The 27,834-nt window shown below is 40.3% G+C and overlaps 2 protein-coding genes across 2 annotated transcripts; both read left to right on the top strand.

Moving 5' to 3' along the window:
* Window positions 1-27,834, top strand: LOC309491787 (cytosolic phospholipase A2 gamma-like). Its single transcript, XM_082190817.1, has 16 exons — window positions 1-74; window positions 246-271; window positions 439-550; window positions 648-790; window positions 983-1,184; window positions 1,532-1,634; window positions 1,727-1,867; window positions 2,286-2,351; window positions 2,441-2,497; window positions 3,146-3,274; window positions 3,410-3,544; window positions 3,835-3,912; window positions 3,989-4,143; window positions 6,688-6,853; window positions 6,933-7,109; window positions 27,667-27,834. The coding sequence occupies exons 2-15, from the start codon at window positions 246-248 to the stop codon at window positions 7,088-7,090; spliced, it is 1,671 nt and encodes a 556-aa protein (XP_082046943.1). The 5' UTR covers window positions 1-74; the 3' UTR covers window positions 7,091-7,109; window positions 27,667-27,834.
* Window positions 16,610-27,675, top strand: LOC309491786 (cytosolic phospholipase A2 gamma-like). Its single transcript, XM_082190816.1, has 16 exons — window positions 16,610-16,670; window positions 16,831-16,856; window positions 17,024-17,135; window positions 17,233-17,375; window positions 17,561-17,762; window positions 18,934-19,036; window positions 19,135-19,275; window positions 20,418-20,483; window positions 20,575-20,631; window positions 21,280-21,408; window positions 21,600-21,734; window positions 23,064-23,145; window positions 23,853-23,971; window positions 24,048-24,202; window positions 27,245-27,410; window positions 27,490-27,675. Exons 2-16 carry the CDS (start codon window positions 16,831-16,833, stop codon window positions 27,645-27,647), a joined length of 1,794 nt encoding a protein of 597 aa, XP_082046942.1. The 5' UTR covers window positions 16,610-16,670; the 3' UTR covers window positions 27,648-27,675.

Genomic DNA, 27,834 nt, shown 5'->3' with positions numbered 1-27,834 from the left:
AGTATAAAAGAGCCTCTTCTGTCTGATCTGAGAGTCGCTGGTGAAGTCTCAGGATTTTATACTATACAAGAACAGTGAGTATATGTTTTAAAGTTACCAGCACAAAACTGTGGCTTAATAATTGACATTTGAGGTATGACTAATCTTTTCACAAAAGAACTGAACAGTTGATTTGCAATGGATTTTCTCTGTTAGTTTTGGAATGATAGATTTTAATTTTAACATTTGACTCTGTTGTTTTATAGATGGGAGGATCTAAACCCCAGGAAAGGTAATTCTGCTCAGACTCCTGTGATTAAATCTGTGCACTTCATTATATATATAAGTACCGTATTGCATCACAATTAACGTCTACAAACTGGATAATTCTGACAATAACTTTTCTAAAATATATAAAATGCCTGTATAAATTCATCACTGGTCTGTCTGTCGCTGCAGTGGTTCGGTGAGAATCGGACACTCTCTGAATAAGAACGAGGAGGAGTTTGTCACCAGAAGGAGAAATGATGTTCTACAAAGCCTGAAGAAGCTTAAGATAACCTGCAGTGAGGTAATATTATACTTTGTTTATCTGCTTGGATATTTATAAATGGTGTTGTAGCTGATGAACATCAAGTGTTTGGTCATATAAACCATGTGCATTTCAGAACAAAGTGCCAAATATTGCATTACTGGGATCTGGAGGAGGAGCAAGAGCCATGGTGGGTTTGCTGGGATCCCTGGATCAACTCCAGAAAACAGGTCTTCTGGACTGTGTGCTTTATCTGAGCGGAGTCTCTGGATCTACCTGGTACAACACACACACACACACACACACACACACACACACACACACACACACACACACACACACACACACACACACACACACACACACACACACACACACACACACACACACACACACACACACACACACACACACACACACACACACACTGGTTGAATGTCATAAATAAGAGCATATGTTGTTCTTCTGAAGGTGCATGGCCTCCTTATATCAGGAGCCAGACTGGTCCACCAAACTAGAGACTGTGAAAGACGAGATCATCCAGAGACTCAGCGGTCCTGGAGTCAGCTGGGAAGATGCCAATGCCAAACTGAAGAAATATTACTATGAGAAAGACATATTCAGCTTGACTGACGTCTGGGCAGCGTTGTTCGTCACGTCAATTGTAAAAGAGGTCTGTAACTATTCATAACACAACACTCAATGATGTATGATATTAAAGAGCTGCTCACATTCAGTCTTAAAAAGTGCTATTTTTAGTATTGATATGAGTGTTTATAATGGCCAAGGACCCTGAAGCACAGGGGAAACATTACTGTAACATTCTGATTACTGCAAATCTACATGCAGTGTGGTCCAAAAGTCTGAGACCATATTGAAAATCAGATTATTATTTTTAAAGTTCCTAGCAGGTTTTTTTTTTACTTTTCACTTGAGCTTGTTTGTGACTGAATAAATTGTCCCAGGTCTCTCCAACACCAACATGATAAATAACAGCTCCACAAATATTTTTCTCTTCAGATAGACGAACACACACTCTCAGATCAGTGGGACCAGAAGAGTAAAGACCCGTTTCCAATCTACACAGCGATCGACAAGCAATGCAAACAGAGAAAAGATGGAGGTAGGTGTGTGTGTGTGTGTGTGTGTGTGTGAGAAAGACAGACAGATAATGTGTTTGTGTCAGCTGTTATATGGACGTGTTTCTGTCTGCAGAGCCCTCGTTTGAGTTCACTCCATATGAAGCCGGTTATTCCCTCACTGGAGCGTTTGTGGAAACATCCAACTTTGGCAGCAAGTTTGAAAATGGCCGTAAGATCAAGAACCAGCCTGAGATTGACATGCTGTACCTGCAAGGTAACAAACTCTGTGACAGGAGAGTTTATTCATATTTATTATATCAACTTATATTCAGATTCTCCTTTATACACTGAATCGTCTAAAATGATTCAATAGTATCTGGGATTGATCTGGCGATAAGGTCTTTCAAATCTAAATATTACAATTAGAATTATTGAAAAATCATTTTAAAAGCAATTTCACCAACACACTGAGGTGCTGCTTATCAACATAAACCTTATAATTTTTGCATGACAATTTTATGCATCAGTGTAACGTACTGCTCCGAGACTTGGGTGAAGATCCAAATGCAGTGACAAGCAGAAAATCAAAACCATTAGACGAAAAACCAGAAATTACTCAAATTAATATTTATAAATATTATACATTTTTGTTTATTGTAAACACTTTTTACACTTAAATGTGTTTTCTGCAGCTCTGTGCGGCAGCGCTTTAGCTGATGAAGACGAGCAAAAGAAGTTTCTCTTGGAACGAATAAAAGGTGCAACTTCATTTGTTCTGAAGATTCAGTTTTGTTTAAAGATGACAGTCATCAATTGAAACTTAATTCCATTTGATTTTTCCCCACAGAGTTCTTAAAACATGTACCAATAATCGAAAAGGATATGGTTGAGGAACTGGGGAAAGGTAAAGCATTACAGCTTTTATTTATTTATAAGTTGATCTTTATTTTGTGTCGAATGATCTGTTCATGAATGCCTGCGGAGTAAAATTTGTAATTCTTTAAAGTCCCCATGAAATCATTTTTAAGTCTTTTGGCTTATAGTATGAATATGTAACAGACTGTTAGAAACTTTAGAAACTGTTAAGCTCCAAAACAATGACAATTCGCATTTAAAGATATTATCTTTCAACACTTAGTCTCTCACTTCCGCCAACATGGATTCATTATTTTGATGACCTCACACTGCACTTCAGTTTCACCTTAGATTTTCTGTCCAATCAAATGCTCTCTAGAATCTGAAGCTCCACCCCCTACATTATAAACCGATGCTGAAACTGCGGCTGAAATCGGTCACTTGTTCTCACATTTGCTATTGTCTACATGGTGAATGGCACCTAGGGGATAGGGACAGTGTTTTCCATTGGGGCGAATGAAGTCTGGTTTCACGTTAGTGTCACACGAACCACCGCAGCTCCGGTCCAGAGACACGATAGCACAGAGCGGAGCATGTGATCAAACTGATAACTGAATGTTATAGATTTGGGGATGGAAAGCACTTGCATTCAAGACATTTTGCACTGATCATGTTTGTTCAATGTGTGTTTCTTCAGAAAATGCAAACACCCCTCCCATAGACAAATGTCACCAGGTGCTCATGGATCTCGTGGACATGAATCTCTCGGTTTTGAATGGCAAAGATCCGTCAGCTCACGATAAATCCATCAGAACTAAGCTGAGCGGTAAGATTTTTGCAAAACTGTGCAAAAAAAAAGTATGCTTTTCAGCAACATTTAAATGGTAAACTAAACTCTAACACAAGATGCACAAACCTGCATTAGATTAAAAAACTCAATCATATTCTCATCTTTTCACAGAGATCTCTGGAGGCAAACATCAGCTGAGTTTTCAAAAGAAAAACCTGAATCCCTCTGATAAAGAAGCTGTAAAACAGTATATGAAACAATACACTGTGGATTTGTTTAAAGGATTGAGTCATTTCTGGCCTTTTAGTAGGTTGAACTTTCTTTACAATGTGTTGATTTGTATAATGTACTTTTTTTTTTTTTTTTTTAGATTAATGCATAAACTGAAATGTGTTGAAGTCCATAAATCTTCCAATTAGCTTCAACAAAACCGGTTTTAACAGACGAACCTTTAGACATCCAATGATGTACTTTAAAGCTTAAACTATAATTAAACATCAAAAACTTTCTCCAAAGAACCATATGGTCAACTAAAAACATACACAGAATTTAAAAAGAATATTTACTAAATATAAGAACCACTGTATGTTTTACAGATCTTTGGGCGAGTATTTTTGATTGCATGAAACAGTGGATCTGGGGCAGGAAATATGACTTTCTTCACAACATGAAAGGTGAGAACAGAAACTCATAGACAGATGCTAACTGGAAATTCATTGTGAATAATATAATAATGCTATGATCCCTCAGATAAAGCAGTGCCCTCCACTCTTCTGAAAAGTGAGACGAGAGACTATGAAGACGCTGGACTGTTTATCAACTCATCCTACTTCTCAGTGCTGAGAGAAGAGAGAGACATCGACCTCATCATTTCACTGGATTTCAGTGAAGGTGATCCTTTCGAGGTATTATACGCACAGAGAATTCACTCATGGTTAATTAAAGGAAAAATCTGTTAGAAATCATCATTTAAAGCAGTGGTTCTCAACTCCAGTCCTCGGGACCCGCTGCTCTGCACATTTTGTATGTCTCCCTTATTTAACACACCTGAACCAGATCATCAGCTCGTCAGGAGAGACTCCATGAACTGATTTGAGTGTGTCAGATAAGAGAGACATACAAAATGTGCAGAGCAGCGGGTCCCGAGGACTGGAGTTGAGAACCACTGATTTAAAGGGATAGTTCACTTTGAAATTAAATTTTGGTATGTTTTAGCTTACCTCAAGGGCATCCAAGATGTAGGTGTCTTTGTTTCCGCAGTAGTTTCAATTTTGATATTTTTAGGTCAAACCGTTCTTGTCTGTCAGTCATATAATGCAGGTCTATGGTCACTGTCTCAAAGAGCATGCACAGAGTCCAAATTAAAACAATTCCCCATCGTCCAAATTAAACAATTCCCCATCGTAAGTACACACTGATGGCCTAAGACACGAAACGAGCGGTTTGTGTGAGAAAACGAACAGTATTTATATCGTTTTTACCTCTTGTACACAGCCATGTCCGAGTGATCTGAGGGCGCGGGCGGGTATAGATATATACACTAGATGTCGCCTTGGCTACGGTTTCGTTCCAATGAACTGCAGTAGCCAAGGCGACATCTAGTGTATATATCTATACCCGCCCGCGCCCTCAGATCACTTGGACGTGGCTGTGTACAAGAGGTAAAAATGATATAAATACTGTTCGTTTTCTGTGAAGTGAACTATCCCTTTAAGCAGTGTCTCAGAATAAGGCGTTTGTAGTTTCTATGCAATGTTATGGCACATATGCGTAGGCCCCGCCCACAATGGGTGACTGACTCCGCCCTATTAGCATAGACTCCGCCCTCAGTGAGCCATAGAGAGCCGAAGTCCCTCCCCTCCGCTTCCGACTCATGGAACCTTATTTCGGAAAAAATATGTATGGTAGTCAATGGCGAAAGACAACTTATCTTTTTATTCCGTCTGAACTGTGCCCTGAATTACACATATGATGTTTGCCAATTTAAAAGATAATTATGAAAGTCAAGAAAGTCGCAGTTTGTCATAAAACAGAAGAGTAACATTTAGTTTTATGTGAAAATCGCTCAATGAACTACATCTCTCGTCTCGCACTATGTACGTCACCAACATGGCTGTCACCTTAGAGCGTTTCATCTCGTTCTTCCAGACGGCGTAACGTTACGATTATAATGTAAGACTATAGAAAAACTGACAGACGTTAGCTTCAGCAAAGTTAGCTTCATTCATTGAGAGAAAAGGTATGACGTCACATGTGCGCCTTTTGGGTTTGTAGTCTTTGTAATTACGTATTTTCACAGTCTTATACCTCAACAGTTTTACATCAAACTGCGACTTTCTTGACTTTAAAATGTATCTTTTAAATTGACAAACATCATATGTGTAATTCAGGGCACAATTCAAACGAGATCAAAATATTTGTTGTCTCTCGCCATTGACTACCATACAATATTTTTCCGAAATAAGGTCCCATGGTGGTCCACCGGAAGGGGAGGGACTTAGGCTTTCTATAGGGTTAGGACCACATAGGACCAACCGTCCACGGCAGCTGACTGACTCCGCCCTATTAGCATAGACTCCGCCCCTCAGTGAGCCATAGGCCCGTCCACGGCAGCTGACTGACTCCGCTCTATTAGCATAGACCCCGCCCCTCAGTGAGCTGTACACAGTCCGCCATGTTTATCTCCTCACCAAAGCATTTAACAGTATTCAAGTAAGAAACATTCTTATTAAAACTACTAAAGTTATTCAGTCAAGAGCAGTGAGGGATTTTCTGTTTTTCTTTTGTTTGATTCATATTAACAGCATATATCGCAGTAGGTGATGTATATTACACTGCTTTCACTTTAATACACAGATCTAATATACACATGCAGTTTCTTTCCCTGTTTACATTCACGGATATAACCAGCTGTGTTTGTGAACTCTGTTTTTGACATGACCTTGTGTGTATTTGACAGTTTAAGTGCAATGAGACATGAAAGAACTTTCACGAGAACTGCAATGTCACGTGAGCGTGACCGCGGTAGAGATATAATCACAACCAAACAGACGTTTAGATTTTTTTGCACGAGCTGTAAAGGCTCCGCCCTCTTCTGGAAAGTGGACCAGCAGCTCATTTGCATTTAAAGATACATGTACAAAAACAGCATGTTTTCCTTCCACTTAAAAATTTGCATTTACAACATGGTAAAATAAATGATCTGTGGGGTATTTTGAGCTGAAACTTCACACACATTCTGGGGACACCTGAGACTTATATTACATCTTGTAAAAAGGGGCATAATGCTGCTTTCCCCCCTCATGACATTCATAGTGATGGTCACACTAACCTAAAATGTGTCCTAAAATTTAAAAATAAGTGCATGGGTTTTCATCTAAACATATTTATTTATAACAGTCTGTCGAACCATTTTAATCAAACAATAATGTGATGCTTTTCTACCACAGACAGTGAAGAAAGCTGCTGAGACGTCCAAGAAACTAAAGATCCCTTTCCCTGAGGTCAACATTCCCAATGGACACTCCGAGAAACCGAAGGACTTCTATGTGTTCAAAGGCCAAAACACTCCAACCGTGATACACATCCCTCTCTTTAATGTGGTCAACTGTGGAGGCAAGTTAAAATCTTAATTTCCTGAATAAAATTGAAATATCAACTGTGTTCTGATTTAAGTGTGTTAATGTTTCATCAGATGATATTGAGGAATGGAGGAAAAAATATAAGACCTTTCAAGGTTCTTACAGCGCTGAGATGATCACTGAACTGACGGAGGTCGCTGGAAAAAACATCACAAACAACAGAGACAATCTGCTGGAGCAAATCTGTCTGGCCATAAAAATGCACAAATAATGAATGATAAATATCAGAGGTGTCCTCACTGTTTGTTTTAATGCAGCTGATCCGTATAATACCATAACACAGACTGAATTACAACTATGATTGTTGATTAAAATATTGTATTACTTTGCTTCTGTTCCAATACATTTATTAATAAATCGTTGTCTTAAAATAAGGTTTTGTCCTGGTCATTTGATATCAAACAGCACAAATGCTCATTATTATGAAACTGACAGTTATGGTCCTGGATGCTGATTGGACAATCCAGAGTTCAAGTGTACAAACTCAAACTCTAGTATTTTGGACATTCAGTGTTTGGTGCGGCCTCTCTCTCTCTCTCACACACACACACACACACACACACACACACACACACACACACACACACACACACACACACACACACACACACACACACACACACACACACACACACACACACACACACACACACACACACACACACACACACACACACACACACACACACAAGGCAAGGCAAGGCAAGGCAAGTTTATTTATATAGCACATTTCATACACAATGGCAATTCAAAGTGCTTTACATAGAAGAAATTAAAATAATAAAAAGAAACAAGAATAATTAAAACAGTTTAGAAAAATAAAATGAAATACAGTACAGTACAAACAGTCGGACGAACAGCGGCACAGTGCTCATTCAGTAAATGCACAGCTAAACAGAAGTGTTTTGAGTCTGGATTTGAATGTGACCACTGTAGGAGCACCTCTGATCTCTTCTGGAAGCTGGTTCCAGCTGTGGCTGGCATAATAGCTAAAAGCAGACTCACCATGCTTAGAGTGAACCCTTGGTATTTCTAGCTGATATGATCCTAATGATCTGAGTGATCTGTTGGGTTTATATTCAGTGAGCATATCTGCAATGTATTGAGGTCCTAGGCCATTGAATGATTTATATACCAGTAATAATACTTTGAAATCAATCCTAAATCTAACTGGGAGCCAGTGTAAAGACCTGAGGACTGGTGTGATATGTTCATATTTTCTGGTCCTGCTCAGAATCCTGGCGGCAGCGTTCTGTATGAGCTGCAACTGTCTTATGGTCTTTTTGGGAAGGCCAGTGAGGAGTCCATTACAATAATCCACCCTGCTGGTGATGAAAGCATGCACAAGTTTCTCTAAGTCTTGTCTGGAAACAAAGCATCTAATTCTTGCAATATTTTTCAGATGATAGTATGCTGATTTAGTTATTGCTTTGACATGACTACTGAAACTAAGGTCTGACTCTAGTGTCACACCAAGATTCCTGACTTGATTTTTAGTTGTTTGACCCCTAGAGTGAAGGTATGCGTTCACCTTGAGAACTTCATCTTTGTTTCCAAACGCAATAACTTCAGTTTTGTCTTTGTTTAATTGAAGAAAGTTTTGACACATCCAACTGTTGACCTCATCAATGCATTGGCACAGGGAGTCAATGGGGCTGTAATCATTAGGCGATAGGGCTAAGTACAGCTGTGTGTCGTCTGCATAGCTGTGGTAAGCAATTTGGTTCTTTCTCATTATTTGGCTCATTGGGAGCATATACAGGTTGAACAGGAGTGGCGCAAGAATTGAGCCTTGAGGGACTCCGCATGTCATGGATGTCCACTCAGACTTATGGTCTTCTATACTCACATAATAACCTCTCCCATCTAAGTATGACCTGAACCATTTTAGGACTATCCCAGAAAGCCCCACCCAGCCCACACACACACACACACACACACACACACACACACACACACACACACACACACACACACACACAGAAACACACAGAAACACACACACACACAGAAACACACACACACACACACACACACACACACACACACACACACACACACACACACACACACACACACACAGAAACACACAGAAACACACACACACACAGAAACACACACACACACACACACACACACACACACACACACACACACACACACACACACACACACAGAAACACACACACACACACACACACACACACACACACACACACACACACACACACACACACAGAAACACACAGAAACACACACACACACACACACACACACACACACACACACACACACACACACACACACACACACACACACACACACACACAGAAATTATATTATATTATATATAATGTAGGCCTATATAAAGGACAAAACGTGAAGATGAAATGATAATGGACAATGGATTTGATGTCCACAAGAGGGCGACAAAGTCCACAATTCTCTGCTTGGAATGACAATATTTACAATTGTTTTTTTCAATTGCTAACATACTTGCTAACATAATCTGTAGTCCCATTTCCAAAACTCTTCACACATTCAACGAAACAGGACCAATCTGTGAATCAATTTTCATTGCTTTCACACAAAATGCATTCAGTGACCACATTTCCCAAAATATAAGAACACTTTTGTCATTCATACTTTACCATCTGCAAAACATGTTATGTCTAGTTTTGTTTTTTGTTTCACGTCTTATTTAGCAGTTTAGTCACAGTCATGTTTCCTGTCTTGTCATGTGATTCCCTTGCCCTGTGTGATCCTGCCATGTGCCCCCCTTGTCATGTGTTGTCATTGGTTCATTGTTTAATCATGTTCACAGGTGTGTCTTGTCAGGTCTTTAGTCTCTGGCTGAATCTGAAATCGCCCCCTATACCCTCAAATAGGGCGCTATTTGAGGGGACAGCCATTTGTAGTGTCCGAAACCATAGTGGACGTTATATTGAGTCCACTCATTCAATCCCACAATGCACCACAATAACGAGTTTTGGCTACAACCGAAATCAGAATGATGATCAACTCTGTGCATTTCTGCAGAAATTATATTGAAAATTTAGCAGAATATTTACAATGAAATTAAATCATATTGGTTCAGAATGATTTTGTCTGGAAACATGGATCAAAAATGTTTCCCCAAGAATTGGTGGGGAAAGAAGAGCGGCAGAGACAGGGAGGACTAGAACCCTCACAGAAATGTATATCCATCCATCCATCCATTACATCCATTTTCCAAAGTGCTTGTCCTGTAGGGTCATGCGGAGGCGGGAGTCTTTCCCAGCATCTCGGGTCGTAGGTAGGGAAACGTTAGTTACGTATGTAACTGTGGTTCTGTGAATTCCTCCTGACCGCCAGAGGCAGTACAAAGCACTAGTTGTGAATTACCGTGAATTAACTAGCACTGAATTACCGTGCTTTCCACCCTCATGTCCCCCTGAGACGAGAGATTTATGTATTTTTTGTCTGGAAAAATCCTCCGATGACGCAAAAATCGTCATTTATCATCATCAGAGGCTCTTTTGTCCAGAGGCGAGAGACTCCAGCCAGTAGGAGGAGCTGTCCCGCATGTTTTCAACCCGCCCATAGAGGGATCTCACTCACAGAATGTACACATAGTGTCAGCCATCTTTGGAAGCTAAGCTAACAGGCTCTTGTTCTGTGGAGAAAGCTGAGTGGTAGGGGTTACCATCCTCTTTTTCCCGGACATGTCCGGCCGTCGAGATCGTCCAAAATGTCCGGGATTCGGCTTTTGCTTTCTGCAGTCGCCATTCATTGTTTACATGCACACCTTTTGTTTCAATCTAACTGAATTCATTCTGATTGGTGAATCTGAATGTAGTGTTTACATGAACGCTAAACAAGTGATCGGTTGATGTGCGTTTTAACATTGCTAAGAAAATTCCCGCTCCTCCGTTAGAGATTCGAGACCGGCTCATCAGTAATCCCGCCACCGGCCTCGCGCCGTTCTCCCGCGCCCCTCAGACTCGTCACGGAGACTCACTAGTAGCCAAGCCTTTTTGTTTTAAACTGCGCTCTCTTACCGGTAGGCGTGGCTTGGGAGTGGCCTCCTTGGGCAGCGAAGCAAGTGCATTCTGGGAGTTGTTGTCTTTCATCCACATAAGCCAAAAATACATTTTCTGGCTTTTCTCAGTCTAGAAAGCTCCAAATTCAAAAATAATTTCACATTTCTTCTACATAAATGACCAATTTTAAATACACATTCATCTTTCCTGAGGTGAAGTATTCCTTTAACATAGTACTTTAAAGCTTGTACAGGACATGATAGAAGACACAGAAGATGATACCTCCCCCATCTGTATCTGAGTGATTGAAATAAGATTGAAAAGCAGCCAGATGAATAGACTGATTCACAAATTGGATAATAAGAAAATATCCTCCAATGAGCAGCATAAAGTTGTCATGTTGAAGGAGCCCTAGCATTGCCGGTAGTGTTCACTACTGCTGGTTCACAATCCATTAACTATGATCTGGACCAAAGGGCCAAACCCAGAGCTGAAGACGAGTTGGATCTGGGTGCCAAACACGGCCTTGCATTTGAGAGAGAGAAGGTCCCGTGTGATGGGAAGCTGCCATGGTTTTCCTTGTAACAGACTCAGAAGGAGACGAAACCGTAGCCTGGCTTAGAGTCCTGCAACGGGTCGGGTACCCACGGGTATCCGCGGGTACCCGCATAAAAGTGGCTAAAACGGGTGGATTCTGACATTCCTAAAATTCACGGGCGGGGATGCGGGCGGATAATGAAGTCCTTGTGGGCGGGTAGCGGATGAAAAATATGTGCAATATTTGTATGTCTAAATTACCAGCATTACACATATGCAAATATGTGTTTTAGTCAGGCCATCCTTAAAAATATTCTTGTTTGCCGTAACCCGACCGACCCTGTCAATTTAGGATCGACCCAATTTAATTTTTTTCTCCCCTTTTAGTCCGACCAAGTTGCGACATTCAATTTCTCTGTACTGTAGGCTAATAGGCCTATGTGTTGTAGCCCAGTCATTAAAAAACGATTTAGTTTCATATTCATGTTTAAATAAAATAATATAAGTTGTTTATATATTTCATGTTGATTATATGAAAAGTGAAAAGCATGAATAAGATAAGATGATCCCGAATATCGGGAGACAAATGGAGTGGGCAGACATGATTTTGACCACTTCATTAAGTTTGTTCAGCCTTTCTTTAAAGTGAATTTCGTTTTGTATTAATTGTATCTTAATTTTAATCAATGTTTCATCTACCAAATTCCTGGATTTAATAAATAAGAAGTAAATATAGCAGGCATGCAATATAATCAGGACACGGCCGGAGGCGCCCGCGTGTGAACTGATGAACTTAAATGAACCGAAACTCAACGTATAAGCTACTTGCCTCACAGACCTGAGAAATAGAAAGCATAAAATGTGTACTTTTAAACAAAACAATTCAAAACGAAAGAAAACAGACTGTTCTCTGCTTATAATCCGTATGAAATGTGCATTTCTCTCTGGCGCGTTCACTACTGCGAAGATCGCGAGTCAGCATCGTCATCTTTGACACAGAAAACACTTGCTTATTAATAAACAATTGAAATGTCTCATTGATATATTTGACATAGGCCTATTAATAATCATTACTTTTCCAAGTTCTTTGTGACAGCTTTTAGGTGCGTTATTGGCAGCGCACCCTTACATGTTGTTACATAAACGCGTCACCTGTGTGGTTTATCGCGGGCACGGGTCGGGTAACGGGCCAAATATTAATGGGTCTGGGCGGGTGCGGATTTAATTTTGATATTATCACGGGTGACGGGTCGGATCTGGTGCTGAACTTTGCGGGTTTTGCCCGTTGCTTGAACACTATAGACCCATGCTTAGACTAAAGTAACACAACTTGAAGCTTTTGTTACCATACCTCAAACACATGTACCCATACCTTAAACATATCTTAAACAAAAGCGCTGCTTTGCACTCTAGTTGCAAGGACGAGGAGGACGAGGTCAAGGTCGAAGAGGCCATGCACGGACCCCTATTTCTGATGATATAAGAGCAACTTTGGTGGACCATGTCATCAACCATGGCCTGACTATGAGGGAAGCTGGGCAGAGAGTCCACCCACATCTAAGCCGCTTCACAGTGGCATCTGTAATAAGAACATTCCGACTAGAAAACAGGTATGTCTTCACCTCTCTACCTTCTACTCTACTCAGATGGTATTTACAGCACTGTACTACAGTATATCACATTACCACATCACGTGTACAGGGTATTGCAGGGTGCTAATGCTCCTTTTGCAGCCAAAGTGGTAGTTTTTGTGAAACATACCATGATTACTTGCAGTATATTGAGATGTTTCAGTACAGTGGATGATACAGTATATACAGTAAAGTACTTTAAGAAAAAGAAGCAAACCGATGACAATTTATGGTTGTATTTCTCTAGAATGACTAGAAGATCTTCGGGGGTAAGGACGCCAACGCCTGTTCACACAACAGCAGGAACTTGCCGTTGTGGACCTAGTGAGGGCAGACAATGCCATCCGTCTCCACCAGCTACGACAGAAAATACTTGCAGACAGGCAAGTGTTCAACCACATAAACCATGTGAGCATCACCACCATCAGACGCATCTTGGGAAAACACAACATCACCATGAAGCAGCTCTACAGGGTCCCATTTGAGAGGAACAGTGGGACTTCGAGCTGAATATGTACGGGTAAGTGTAACTGTCCTTTACATTTACAATCCAGTATTGGTGAAATCCAGTAGCAGCTGAATATGTACCATATCAGTACCACATGGATCCATTCGGAGAGCTACACAGGTACCTGTGTGATGGGGTGAGAGTTCTGTATGTGTAGCACTGTAGTACAGTAATATGTTGTTTTGTTTTGTTACAGAGAATCTTGGCCATGGATGGAGCGGCACAGCCTCATGAATTAATTTTTTATTGATGAAGCTGGATTCGACCTGAGCAAAACAAGACGACGGGGTCGTAATGTAACTGGCCAAAGGGCAATTGTGCACGTCCCGGGGCAGCGCGGGGGAAATATCACATTGTGTGCCGCCATAAGCCTTCAAGGGCTTCTGCATCATCATGCAAAACTAGGTCCATACAATAGCCAACATATACTCTCATTTCTAGATGCTCTCCATAATATAGTTGTACAGAACAGACCAGATCAGCCCAGGTTTGTAGTGGTATGGGATAATGTCAATTTCCATCGGGCTGCTCTGGTCCAGGCCTGGTTCACCAACTGCAATCAATTTGAAGTGGTATACTTGCCCCCTTACTCACCATTTTTAAACCCTATAGAGGAATTATTTTCAGCTTGGAGATGGCGCGTATATGACCGCCAACCACATGCCCACATGCCTCTTCTGCAGGCAATGGAACAGGCCTGCGGCGACATTCAGGTGACAGCAATCCATGGATGGTTTCGACATGCAAGGGGATATTTTCCCCGGTGCCTAGCGGGAGAAGACATTGCTTGCGATGTCGATGAGGTCCTGTGGCCAGACCCCAACAGACGGCGGGAGGTCCTGTGGCCAGACCCCAACAGACGGCGGGAGGTCCTGTGGCCAGACCCCAACAGACGGCGGGAGGTCCTGTGGCCAGACCCCAACAGACGGCGGGAGGTCCTGTGGCCAGACCCCAACAGACGGCGGGATCCATGAGCCCACGTATGCACAATTGCCATGATTTTCTGTGTTTATAATATATTGTGTTTTTTCTATTATTATTATTTTTTTGCTTTATCTGAATTCATGTTACTGCAATGCACAGTGCTGCAATGTACAATATTGAGTAGGCCTATTTGCTTTTTTGGTTGTTTGAAAATGTGCCTCCTGAAAATATGCCTTCTGAATAAACAGTGAAAATCCAAGACTGTATGTTTTATATAAAGTAGACTAGTGTGTTCCCCCTGATCTGAAAGTGTATGCATATGATGCAAGTATGTGTCATTTTGTCATCAGAGTTACATTTTGACAAAGGAATGTTAGGTTTTGATAGCAGAGTTTAGGTTTTGATAGCAGAGTTTAGGTTTTGATAGTAGAGTTTCAATTTGACACAGATGTGAATGGTATATTTCCCAGTGTTGTGTCATGTTTACTTGTGTGTAGAGTTTTGGCACAAATGAGCGAAATTTTGCAAAATGTGTTCAAGCAACGGGCAAAAACTGTAATAGCCTATTATCTAAACACAATTTCTGAAACTATGCCTGGCTCCATTTTTCTAAACTCTACACACAAAACACATAGCCTGGAAATCCAGACCTAAATCTAAAAGCTGTCAGCGTCACAGCGCTGTCATCATCTGTTTATCTCGCCTCTGGCCCGCCTATATCAGATAACCCGATGTGATTGGTGCAGCTCAGCTCGAGGGGCATATTTAATGAGCATCATTACTCGACACCAGAGTAACTCGCTGAGCAAATTCAACTTGTGCTCTCGCAAGAACTCTGGATTACCAGGGTATATTAATACAGCACTTGCGTGTAGTTCGGTAGAATGAAATGTCCTTAGTCCTTTATATCCGTGGGACTCGCGTGTTGTGCTGATATCTGTCTCTTATTAGCACTCGTGCCCTGCTTCATACCACAGTTCATGTTAAAAACATCAATGTATTCACTCATCCATAAACATTATCCAATCAGCTTGACGACAAGTTCCATAATTCTGCTTACGTGTCATCAACGTACGCCTTTGTTATTGTAAGAGGTTAGCGGCGAAAACAATTACATATTGTAGCTTTAACATTCGGGTGTTGAAAAAATACGTGTTTAGAGATTTGCAAAAAGAGTGCATGAAATTTGCAATAACTGCCTGAACTTTTGATTTACTCTGCAAATGTGTTTCGGTGCAGAGAACGGAGTCGAGTGTCTTAGCAATTGTGAAAACTGTAACATTAACATGAACTAACAATGATCAGTGCTTCTAAAGCATGTATTCATCTTATTTACTCTTAATCTAATACGTTTACTAATACATTATTCAAATCAAAAGTTGCATCTGTTAATAGCCTATTATCTAAACACAATTTCTGAAACTATGCCTGGCTCCATTTTTCTAAACTCTACACACAAAACACACACACACCATGCAAAACATCACACATCTCTTGGAAAAGCATTCATTCAAAACTATTTTAAATGGTGTTTTTTAATAGTAACAAACATCGATGATTAGCCACATACAAGCCAAAATCACACACCAAAATCAATATAGGCTACGTGTCAAATATAAATATGTACAAGCAAGTAAAATCACATAGAAAATGGACATTATATGTATTATTATTTTATATGCATTATGTGAATGAGCTGTACTTTATCTCTGTAATTACATCTAATTACTCTGTTGAACCTTCCCTAATCGCACCCACAAACCCGTCTTACCCGTATCCCACCTCAATACTAGTAAATATGTTTTGCAATGTTAGATGCAGAGGTAATGTCTCCACAACACAGCAAAACCAACCAAAAAGTTATTTTTAATTTTATTTAATCTGTTTCTGATTTCATTTCATCTGCTCACCCCTCCATATAGTTCAAATACAGTATAAGCTTTGCATTTAGACGTGATATGTAAACCCCACCCTCCACGCCCATGGGAATTACACTGAAAACGTTCTATTCTCTGGAGTTCAGGTTCCTCAACACATCTATTCTCTGGAGTTCAGGTTCCTCAACACATCTAGACTTTAGTTTCAGAGTCCTATAAGTATAAAAGAGCCTCTTCTGTCTGATCTGAGAGTCGCTGGTGAAGGCTCAGGATTTTATACTATACAAGAACAGTGAGTATATGTTTTAAAGTTACCAGCACAAAACTGTGGCTTAATAATTGACATTTAAGCTATGACTAATTTTTTCAAAAGAAATGTAGTTGATTTTCAATCTCTATTAGTTTTGGAATGATAGATTTTAATTTTAACATTTGACTCTGTTGTTTTATAGATGGGAGGATCTAAACCCCAGGAAAGGTAATTCTGCTCAGACTCCTGTGATTAAATCTGTGCACTTCATTATATATATAAGTACCGTATTGCATCACAATTAACGTCTACAAACTGGATAATTCTGACAATAACTTTTCTAAAATATATAAAATGCCTGTATAAATTCATCACTGGTCTGTCTGTCGCTGCAGTGGTTCGGTGAGAATCGGACACTCTCTGAATAAGAACGAGGAGGAGTTTGTCGCCAGAAGGAGAAATGATGTTCTACAAAGCATGAAGAAACTTAAGATAACCTGCAGTGAGGTAATATTATACTTTGTTTATCTGCTTGGATATTTATAAATGGTGTTGTAGCTGATGAACATCAAGTGTTTGGTCATATAAACCATGTGCATTTCAGAACAAAGTGCCAAACATTGCATTACTGGGATCTGGAGGAGGAGCAAGAGCCATGGTGGGTTTGCTGGGATCCCTGGATCAACTCCAGAAAACAGGTCTTCTGGACTGTGTGCTTTATCTCAGCGGAGTCTCTGGATCCACCTGGTACAAACACACACACACACACACACACACACACACACACACACACACACACACACACACACACACACACACACACACACACACACACACACACACACACACACACACACACACACACACACACACACACACACACACACACAGGTTGAATGTCATAAATGAGAGCATATGTTGTTCTTCTGAAGGTGCATGGCCTCCTTATATCAGGAGCCAGACTGGTCCACCAAACTAGAGACTGTGAAAGACAAGATCATCCAGAGACTCAGCGGTCCTGCAGTCAGCTGGGGAGATGCTTTTGCCAAACTGAAGAAATATTACAAAGAGAAAGACATATTCAGCTTGACTGACGTCTGGGCAGTGATGTTCGTTACGGCAACTGTGAAAGAGGTCTGTAAAAAATTCAGTCAAAACTATTTAGTCTTAAAAAGTGTTATTTTTAGTATTGATTTGAGTGTTGATAATGGCCACGGAACAATACAGTGGTTCCCAAACTGTCTGCAAAAGATGAGGTTATTTGATTGGATGCCATCTATTTACGGTATTTTGCCCGCTAGAAATGCATGCTCAGTTTTGATGTTAGGGTCGAATTAAAATTAAATAAACGGCAAGACTCTGCATTTTGTATGCTTATTTCAACGAATCGTGAGAGTCAATGATTCATTCATAAATACAGCTAGTTGCTTTGTTACAGAATGAATGAATGACTTGCTCATTAAGAAAGTGACTTACTGCCACCTACCTGCAGTTTTAGTTTAATATTTAAAAGCATCACTTCGTTTTTATCATCATTGCATATTTAAATTGCCAATGAACATTTTTTATTTAAAACTATGTATTTTATAAAGTTATTCATAAAGGAAAAAAAAAAAATTAAATCAATTTAGGGGGCAATAGAGGTGAAACTCGAAAAATTTGAATATCGTGCAAAAGTTAATTTCAGTGATTCAACTTAAAAGGTGAAACTAATATATTATACATGCAAAGTGAGATATTTCAAGCCTTTATTTGTCATAATTTGATGATAAATGCTTACAGCTATGAAAACCTTTTCACAATATTCTAATTTTGAATTTGGGGTTTTCATAGCTGTAAGCCATAATCATCAAAATTATAACAAATAAAGGCTTGAAATATCTCACTTTGCATGTAATGAGTCTATATAATATATTAGTTTCACCTTTTAAGTTGAATTACTGAAATAAATGAACTTTTGCACGTTATTCAAATTTTTCGAGTTTCACCTGCATTGTCCCTTAATGGAAAAGGTATGACTGCAGTCTAAGTGGAAGAGAGGGGGTACACTAATCTATAAAGTTTGGGAACCACTGCAATACTGTAACATTCTTCTGATTATAAACTACTGCAAATCCACATGCACTGTGGTTCAAAAGTCTGAGACCATTGAAAATCTGAATTTAGGATTTGTTTAAAAAAAAAAGTTCCTAGCAGGTTTATTTTTTACTTTTCACTTGAGCTTGTTTGTGACTGAAAAAATTGTCTCAGGTCTCTCCAACACCAACATGATAAATAACAGCAGCAGAAATATTATTCTCTTCAGATAGACGAACACACACTCTCAGATCAGTGGGACCAGAAGAGTAAAGACCCGTTTCCAATCTACACAGCGATCGACAAGCAATGCAAACAGAGAAAAGATGGAGGTGTGTGTGTGTGTGTGTGTGTGTGTGTGTGTGTGTGAGAAAGACAGACAGAGTTAATGTGTTTGTGTCAGCTGTTATATGGACGTTTCTGTCTGCAGACCCCTGGTTTGAGATCACTCCATATGAAGCCGGTTATTCCCTCACTGGAGCGTTTGTGGAAACATCCAACTTTGGCAGCAAGTTTGAAAATGGCCGTAAGATCAAGAACCAGCCTGAGATTGACATGCTGTACCTGCAAGGTAACAAACTCTGTTACAGGAGAGTTTATTCAAATTTACAATATCAACATACATACAATAGTGTAAAATAGATCAATAGTATCTGGGATTGATCTGGAGATCAATCTGTCAAAATATATTACAATTAGAAATGTTGAAAAATCATTTAAAAAGCAATTTCAACACCGTTTCTCAAAATAAACCTTTTCATTACACAGTGATTTAAAGGAAAGATCATTTTTGCTTAAAGGGGTCATGAACTGGCCTTTTTAAATTTTTTTATATTGTTGTCTGAGGTCAACTTATGACGTTCGCTTGGTTTTTACATTCAAAAACATCAAAATGAATAAATAATAGGCTATTTTCTACCCTGGTTTTGAGCCTAGCTTGTGAAACGCTCAGTTTTTATGGGCGTGCCGCATTGAAGACCTGGAAGTAAACGCCCACTGCTATGATTGGATAACAATTTTGAAGTAGGCGTTGATCTTCTTCTGCGGAGGAGGGGTTTGATACCCTTTGACGTCATCGATCCCCACTTTGAAAAACCTGTCGTTCGCTGTGCCTGGTGTCAATAAAAGCTTTTATTAGACTAACAAGGAAGTTTTCAGTTCTGAAACTTACAGGATATTCTTATAGTATGATGACCTCTTATATGTCAAAATTTCTCAGTTTATCACCACTTAGATGACAATTTTATTCATCAGTGTTACGTACTGCTCCGAGAGTTGGGTGAAGATCCAAACGCAGCTTTATTGAGGGAAATCCACAATCGTAAACCAAATAACAGGCGAGGGTCAAAACCACAACAATCCAAGTCCAAGATACAGGAAAATCCAGACAAGCAGAAGATCAAAACCATGAGACGAAAGACCAGAAATAACACAAATACAGTGTAACACATACAAGACTTCGCAATGAGTACGTAAACATACAGGGCTTATAGGCAGAGTTTAACCAGATAATGAGACACAGGTGGAAGTGATGATCAAACAATAATGAGTCCCAGCAATGGGTTATGGGAATTGAAGATCATGATGGGAAAGCAGGGAGTCCTCTAGTGGAGATCATAGGCACTCCAGCTGGTGGTTGTATTATACATTTTTAATTATATTTATACATTTTTGTTTATTGTAAACACTTACACTTAAATGTGTTTTCTGCAGCTCTGTGCGGCAGCACTTTAGCTAATGAAGACGAGGAAAAGAAATTACTCTTCGAAAAAATAAAAGGTGCAACTTCATTTGTTCTGAAGATTCAGTTCTGTTTAAAAAGCTGACAGTCATCAATTAAACTTTAATTCCATTTGGTTTTTCCCCACAGAGTTCTTAAAACATTTACCACTAATCGAAAAGGAGATGGTTGAGGAACTGGGGAAAGGTAAGGCGTTACAGCTTTTATTTATTGATAAGTAGATCTTTATTTTGTGTCTAATGATCTGTTCATGAATACCTGCGGAGTAAAAAGTTAAACTCTTTAAAGTCCCCATGAAATCAAAATTGAAGTATTTTGGCTTTTAGTATGAATATGTTATCTATAAGCTACAAGCTACAAATAGTTATCTATAAGCTACAAAACAATGACAGAATTCGCATTTAAGGATTAAGTCCGGCAATAAGGAAAAATTATTTTGATGACATCACTCTGCACTTCAGCTTTTCATCAGATTTTCTGTCCAATCAAATGCTCTCTAGAATCTGAAGCTCCGCCCCCTACATTATAAACAGACTCTGAAACTGCGGCTGAAATCGGTCACTTGTTCACACATTTACTATCTTCTGAATATAGGGGATAGGGTGCGATTCAAACAGTGTAAATATGCTTTCCATTGGGGCGAATGAAGTCTGGTTTCACGCAAGTGTTTCAAGTTTCAAGGCAATTCATTGTGCATTAAATGATGAAAAATAAAAGTGAGCTATAATGATGATTATCACCTGATAACTGAATGTCATAGATTTGGGGATGGAAATACTTGCATTCAAGACATTTTGCACTGTGTTCATGTTTGTTCAATGTGTGTTTCTTCAGAAAATACAAACTCCCCTCCCATCGACAAATGTCTCCAGGTGCTCATGGATCTCGTGGACATGAATCTCTCGGTTTTGAATGGCAAAGATCCGTCTGCTCATGATAAATCGATCAGAACTAAGCTAAACGGTAAGATTTTGCAAAAGTGTGCTAGAAAATGTATCTTTAATGGCTTTTGAGCAACATTTAAACAGTAAAAAGCTAATTGATGAAACAGTAATATGCAAAAACATAAATTTGTACAACAAAAAATTCTATCACAAGATACACAAATCTGCATCAGATTAAAATAACTCAATCATGTTCTCCTCTTTTCACAGAGCTCACTGGAGGCAAACATCAGCTGAGTTTTCAAAAGAAAAAACTGAATCTCACTGATAAAGAAGCTGCAAAACAGTATATGAAACAATATACTGTGGATTTGTTTAATGGTTTGAGTCATTTCTGGCCTTTTGGTAGGTTGAACTTTCTTTACAATGTGTTGATTTGTATAATGTACTTAATTTTTTATTTTATAGCCAGATTAATGCATAAACTGAAATGTGTTGATTCCATAAAGCTTCCAATTAGCTTCAACAAAACCAGTTTTAACAGACTGATGCCACAGAAGAACCATACTCAGTTATAACTCGGTATTGCGTAGCTATACGCTGTGGGGGAAACTCCTTTCCTCAGATTATTGAAGCTTTTATGTAAAACGCATTGCAGCTGCACAGCGAGCACAGAGAGTGACTGGCTCACTCATTGGCTGTGCTGCAGCAACTGCCCATCCAATGGCGAAGGCGCCCCTTTTTGGCGGTCTCTGACGTGTGTTGGCGCCAAAGAGACCGCCAAAAAGGGCGTGGCAGAGCCTATAAAATAAGCCAGAATTCGCCATTATAGCAGGTTTAAATTGACTGAAGCGACAAACTTGCCATGTTACTATAGTGCGGCAGGCTACGTAATACTCGTTCCCTACTCTCAGGGAACCGAGGTTATGTTAGTAACCGAGTACGTTCCCTTTCGAGAACGGTCACTTTGTATTGCGTAGCTATACGCAGTGGGGACACAATGTAAAACGCCGCACCATAAGTAACTGGCTGCAACTGAAGCCCAGGACTCTGGGCTCACAGAAACAAGCCGTAATTCATATATGAATATATATATACTGATAAAACCGGACACCGTCATGTCTGATTATACATAGGGACCAAAAAGAGCCAAAGGCTGGTTCATAGTAAGGGATAGTGTGCTTATGAACAGTGACCTGCCACATAGATGAGACCGGATCTCGTCGAGTCAAATCACACAGAAAGGACCTTATCCTGCAGGGAAGGGACCTCCATGTTATAGAATCTCACAAATGTGGACGGCGAGGACCAACCGGCCGCCGTACAAATGACCTGAATAGGAAAACCAGAGGACTACGCCCATGACGAGGCCATGCCTCTAGTCGAATGGGCCCTGGTGCCTATGGGGCAAGCCTGACCCACAGAGGCGTATGCCAGAGAGATGGCATCCACTATCCATCTGGACAGCCTCTGCTTCGTGACTGGAGATCCTTTGGATCAGCCACCGAAGCAGACAAAGAGCTGTTCTGACTGCCTATAGGACGCGGAGCGCTCCAAATAGACCTTCAGAGCTCTAACAGGGCAAAGTAAATTAGCCTCCCCATCCCCATCGGAAGGGGGAAGAGCCAATAGTGTAATAACTTGTGCTCTAAACGGTGTTGAGAGAACCTTAGGTAATAACCATGTTTGGGTTTAAGAGTGACTTTGGAGTCACCTATTCCAAACTCCAAACAGGAGAGGCTCACAGAGAGCACCTGCAGATCTCCCACTCACTTGATAGATGCCAGTGCCATCAGGAGAGCACTCTTAAGCGAAAGTAGTTTGAGATCAACCGACTGAAGCGGCTCAAATGGCGGACCTCTCAGGGCCCCAAGGACTGTGGAGAGGTCCCAAGACGGTATAGAAGGAGGTCTGGAGGGATTCATCCTCCTGGCTCCCTTTAGGAACCGTACGACCAAGTCGTTCCTTGCTAGTAATTGGCCAGCCACCGGAGCATGATAAGCTGCTATGAGAGGCTGTCATCGTGTTCGTTGTCCGACGCAGTCCGCTGTGCGAAGGCTCGTTCTAGCAGAATAAGGTTCGTTTCGACGGCGATAGCTTCAAAGTTTCCGGAGGACACAGAGACGCAAGTTGTCGCTGAAGTAGAGAAAATCTGCTATAATGGTGAATTCGGGCTCATTTTATAGGCTCTGCCACGCCCTTTTTGGCGGTCTCTGACGTGTGTTGGCGCGCTGGTAGCTGATTGGTGCGCCAACAGCCACAGCCAATGAGTGAGCCAGTCACTCTCTATGCTCGCTGTGCAACTGCAATGCGTTTTACATAAAAGCTTCAATAATCTGAGGAAAGGAGTTTCCCCCACTGCATATAGCTACGCAATACGAAGTGACCGTTCTCGAAAGGGAACTTTAGACTTCCAATGATGTACTTTAAAGCTGAAAAAAACTATAATGAAGCATCAAAAACTTTCTTTAAAGAACCATAATAGTCAACTAAAAACATACACAGAATTTAAAACAACATCAGAATATTTACTGAATTTAAGAACCATTGTATTTGTTTTACAGATCTTTGGGCGAGTATTTTTGGATGCATGAAACAGTGGATCTGGGGCAGGAAATATGACTTTCTTCACAACATGAAAGGTGAGAACAGAAACCCATAGACAGATGTTAACTGGAAATTCATTGTGAATAATATAATAATGCTGTGATCTCTCAGATAAAGCAGTGCCCTCCACTCTTCTGAAAAGTGAGACGAGAGACTATATAGACGCTGGGCTGTTTATCAACTCATCCTACTTCTCAGTGCTGAGAGAAGAGAGAGACATCGACCTCATCATTTCACTGGATTTCAGTGAAACTGAACCTTTCAAGGTATTATACACACAGAGAATTCAATCATGGTTCATTTAAAGGAAAAATCCTGACTCCGCCAGACTCTGCCCTATTAGCATAGACTCCGCCCTCAGTGAGCCATAGGCCCCGCCCATGGTGGATGACTGACTCCGCCCTATTAGCATAGACTCCACCCTCAGTGAGCCATAGGCCCCGCCCATGGCAGCTGACTGACTCCGCCCCTCAGTGAGGTGTACACAGTTTATCTGTATGTTTATCTCCTCACCAGAGCATTTAACAGCAGTATTCAAGTAAGAAACATATTCTTATAAAAGCTGCTAAAGTTATTCAGTCAAGAGCAGTGAGGGATTTTCTGTTTTTCTTTAGTTGTTTGATTCATATTAACAGCATATATCGCAGTAGGTGATGTATATTACACGGCTTTCACGATCCATGCGGTTTCTTTCCCTGCTGTTTACGTTCACGGATATAACCAGCTGTGTTTTTGACAGTTTAAGCGCAATGAGACATGAAAGAGAATTTAGTTTAATACTCACGAGAACTGCAATGTCACGTGAGCGTGACCGTGATAGAGATATAATCACAACCAAACAGATGTTTTGAGACCGGCAGCTCATTTGCATTTAAAGATACATGTACAAAAAGGTAAGACTCCACTCTATGTTATCCCTCTCGGTGACTGAAAGGCTTATTAATACCTTTGTTTTTTCCCGCATTGACTATTGCAATGCACTTCTTGCTGGGGTTCCTAAAACCACACTTAACAAACTACAATGTGTACAAAATTCTGCTGCTAGGATCTTGACTGGAATCAGGAGAAATTAGCATATTACACCCGTTTTAAAGTCTCTGCATTGGCTCCCGGTCAGGTTCCGAGTGGATTTTAAAATCCTTAAGCTCACATATAAGGCACTGCATGGCCTGGCCCCTCAGTATCTGTCTATACACACCCAAGCGTCATTTACGCTCTTCACAAGCTGGTCTATTGGCAGTCCCACAGACTCGGTTGCGTACTGTAGGGGACGGGGCTTTCTCATCCTATGCTCCTAGGCTTTACGAATGCACTTCCTCCAAATATCAGAGATGCACAGACTCTAAGTAATTTTAAATCTAATTTAAAAAACGCATTTTTTTAGGTTAGCTTTTACTTGACTTTTTAAAATTCTATTTTATATTTTATTGTTATTGTTTTCTCTTGTGTGTGTTGTATTTTAATTTGTTTGTTCTATTATGTAAAGCGCTTTGAGAAGCTGCTTTAAAGGCGCTATATAAAAATAAAGTTATTATTATTACAGTTTTTGCCCGTTGCTTGAACACATTTTGCAAAACTTCGCTCACTGTGACAAAACTCTACACACAAGTAAACATGACACAACACTGGGAAATATACCATTCACATCTGTGTCAAATTGAAACTCTACTATCAAAACCTAACATTCCTTTGTCAAAATGTAACTCTGATGACAAAATGACACATACTTGCATCATATACATACACTTTCAGATCAGAGGGAACACACTAGTCTACTTTATATAAAACACTGCAGTCTTTGATTTTCACTGTTTATTCAGAAGGCATATTTTCAGGAGGCACATTTTCAAACAACCAAAAAAGCAAATAGGCCTATACTCAATATTGTACATAGCAGTAACATGAATTCAGATAAAGCAAAAAAAAAAAAAATTGAAAACATTTTTTTCTGTAAACACAGAAAATCATGGCAATTGTGCATACGTGGGCTCATGGATCCCGCCGTCTGTTGGGGTCTGGCCACAGGACCTCATCGACATCGCAAGCAATGTCTTCTCCCGCTAGGCACCGGGGAAAATATCCCCTTGCATGTCGAAACCATCCATGGATTGCTGTCACCTGAATGTCGCCGCAGGCCTGTTCTATTGCCTGCAGAAGAGGCATGTGGGCATGTGGTTGGCGGTCATATACGCGCCATCTCCAAGCCGAAAATAATTCCTCTATAGGGTTTAAAAATGGTGAGTAAGGGGGCAAGTATACCACTTCAAATTGATTGTGGTTGGTGAACCAGGCCTGGACCAGAGCAGCCCGATGGAAACTGACATTATCCCATACCACTACAAACCTGGGCTGATCTGTTCTGTACAACTATATTATGGAGAGCATCTAGAAATGTGAGTATATGTTGGCTATTGTATGGACCTAGTTTTGCATGATGATGCAGAAGCCCTCGAAGGCTTATGGCGGCACACAATGTGATATTTCCCCCACGCTGCCCCGGGACGTGCACAATTGCCCTTTGGCCAGTTACATTACGACCCCGTCGTCTTGTTTTGCTCAGGTCGAATCCAGCTTCATCAATGAAATTGAATTCATGAGGCTGTGCAGCTCCATCCATGGCCAAGATTCTCTGGAACAAAAAAACTAACTTTTTGTAGCTGGCTGATTGGTGTTCAGTTTTGCAAGTATGTGTCTTCATGTGTTTATTTGAGTGGTTGCAATAACCCGATGTGTTTTGTATTTTGGATACATGTGTTTTCCAAATGGCACCCTGAGATTTCATTTTTGAACGAAGTGTCTTATGTATGAAATAGTGTGTAGTATGCAGGACCAAGTGTGTTGTATAAAGGAGTAAGTGTGTTGCAGAATTGCAACTAGAGTGCAAAGCAGCGCTTTTGTTTAAGGTATGGGTACATGTGTTTGAGGTATGGTAACAAAAGCTTCAAGTTGTGTTACTTTAGTCTAAGCATGGGTCTTTAGTGTTCAAGCAACGGGCAAAAACTGTATTATAAAAACAGCATGTTTTCCTTCCACTCAAAAATCAGCATTTACAACATGGTATAATAAATGATCTGTGGGGTATTTTGAGCTGAAACTTCTCACACATTCTGGGGACACCTGACACTTATATTACATCTTGTAAAAAGGGGCATAATGCTGCTTTCCCCCCTCATGACATTCATAGTGACCATGGTCACACTAACCTAAAATGTGTCCTAAAATTTTAAAATATCATCTAACCATATTTATTTATAACAGTCTGACCAACCCTTTTAATCAAACAATAATGTGATGCTTTTCAACCACAGACAGTGACGAAAGCTGCTGAGACATCCAAGAAACTAAAGATCCCTTTCCCCGAGGTCAACATTCCCAATGGACACTCCGAGAAACCGAAGGACTTCTATGTGTTCAAAGGCCAAAACACTCCAACCGTGATCCACATCCCTCTCTTTAATGTGGTCAACTGTGGAGGCAAGTTATGATCTTAATGTCCTGAATAAAACTGAAATATCAACTGTGTTCTGATTTAAGTGTGTTAATGTTTCTTCAGATAAACTTGAGGAGTGGAGGAAAAAATATAAGACCTATCAAGGTCCTTACAGCGCTGAGATGATCACTAAACTGATGGAGGTCGCTGGAAAAAACATCACAAACAACAAAGACAATCTGCTGGAGGAGATTCGTCTGGCCATAAAAATGCATAAATAATGAATAATAAATATCAGAGGTGTGCAGCGTTATGAAACTAGGCGTTGGTTGAATAAACCGGTAGCCCCGCCCCAAACTCACCCTGAATCAATGCTGAATCAATGATGTCATGTCCCAGTCAGACATTCAAACAAAAAGACTGGAATTCATCACTGGTGCAGGAATTAGAAATACAGTTTGTTTCAAC

Source organism: Leuciscus leuciscus (genome assembly GCF_965113295.1).
Source record: "Leuciscus leuciscus genome assembly, contig: HAP1_SCAFFOLD_559, whole genome shotgun sequence".
NCBI classification, from domain to species: domain Eukaryota; kingdom Metazoa; phylum Chordata; class Actinopteri; order Cypriniformes; family Leuciscidae; genus Leuciscus; species Leuciscus leuciscus.
This window is presented reverse-complemented; position numbering and strand designations above follow the sequence as displayed.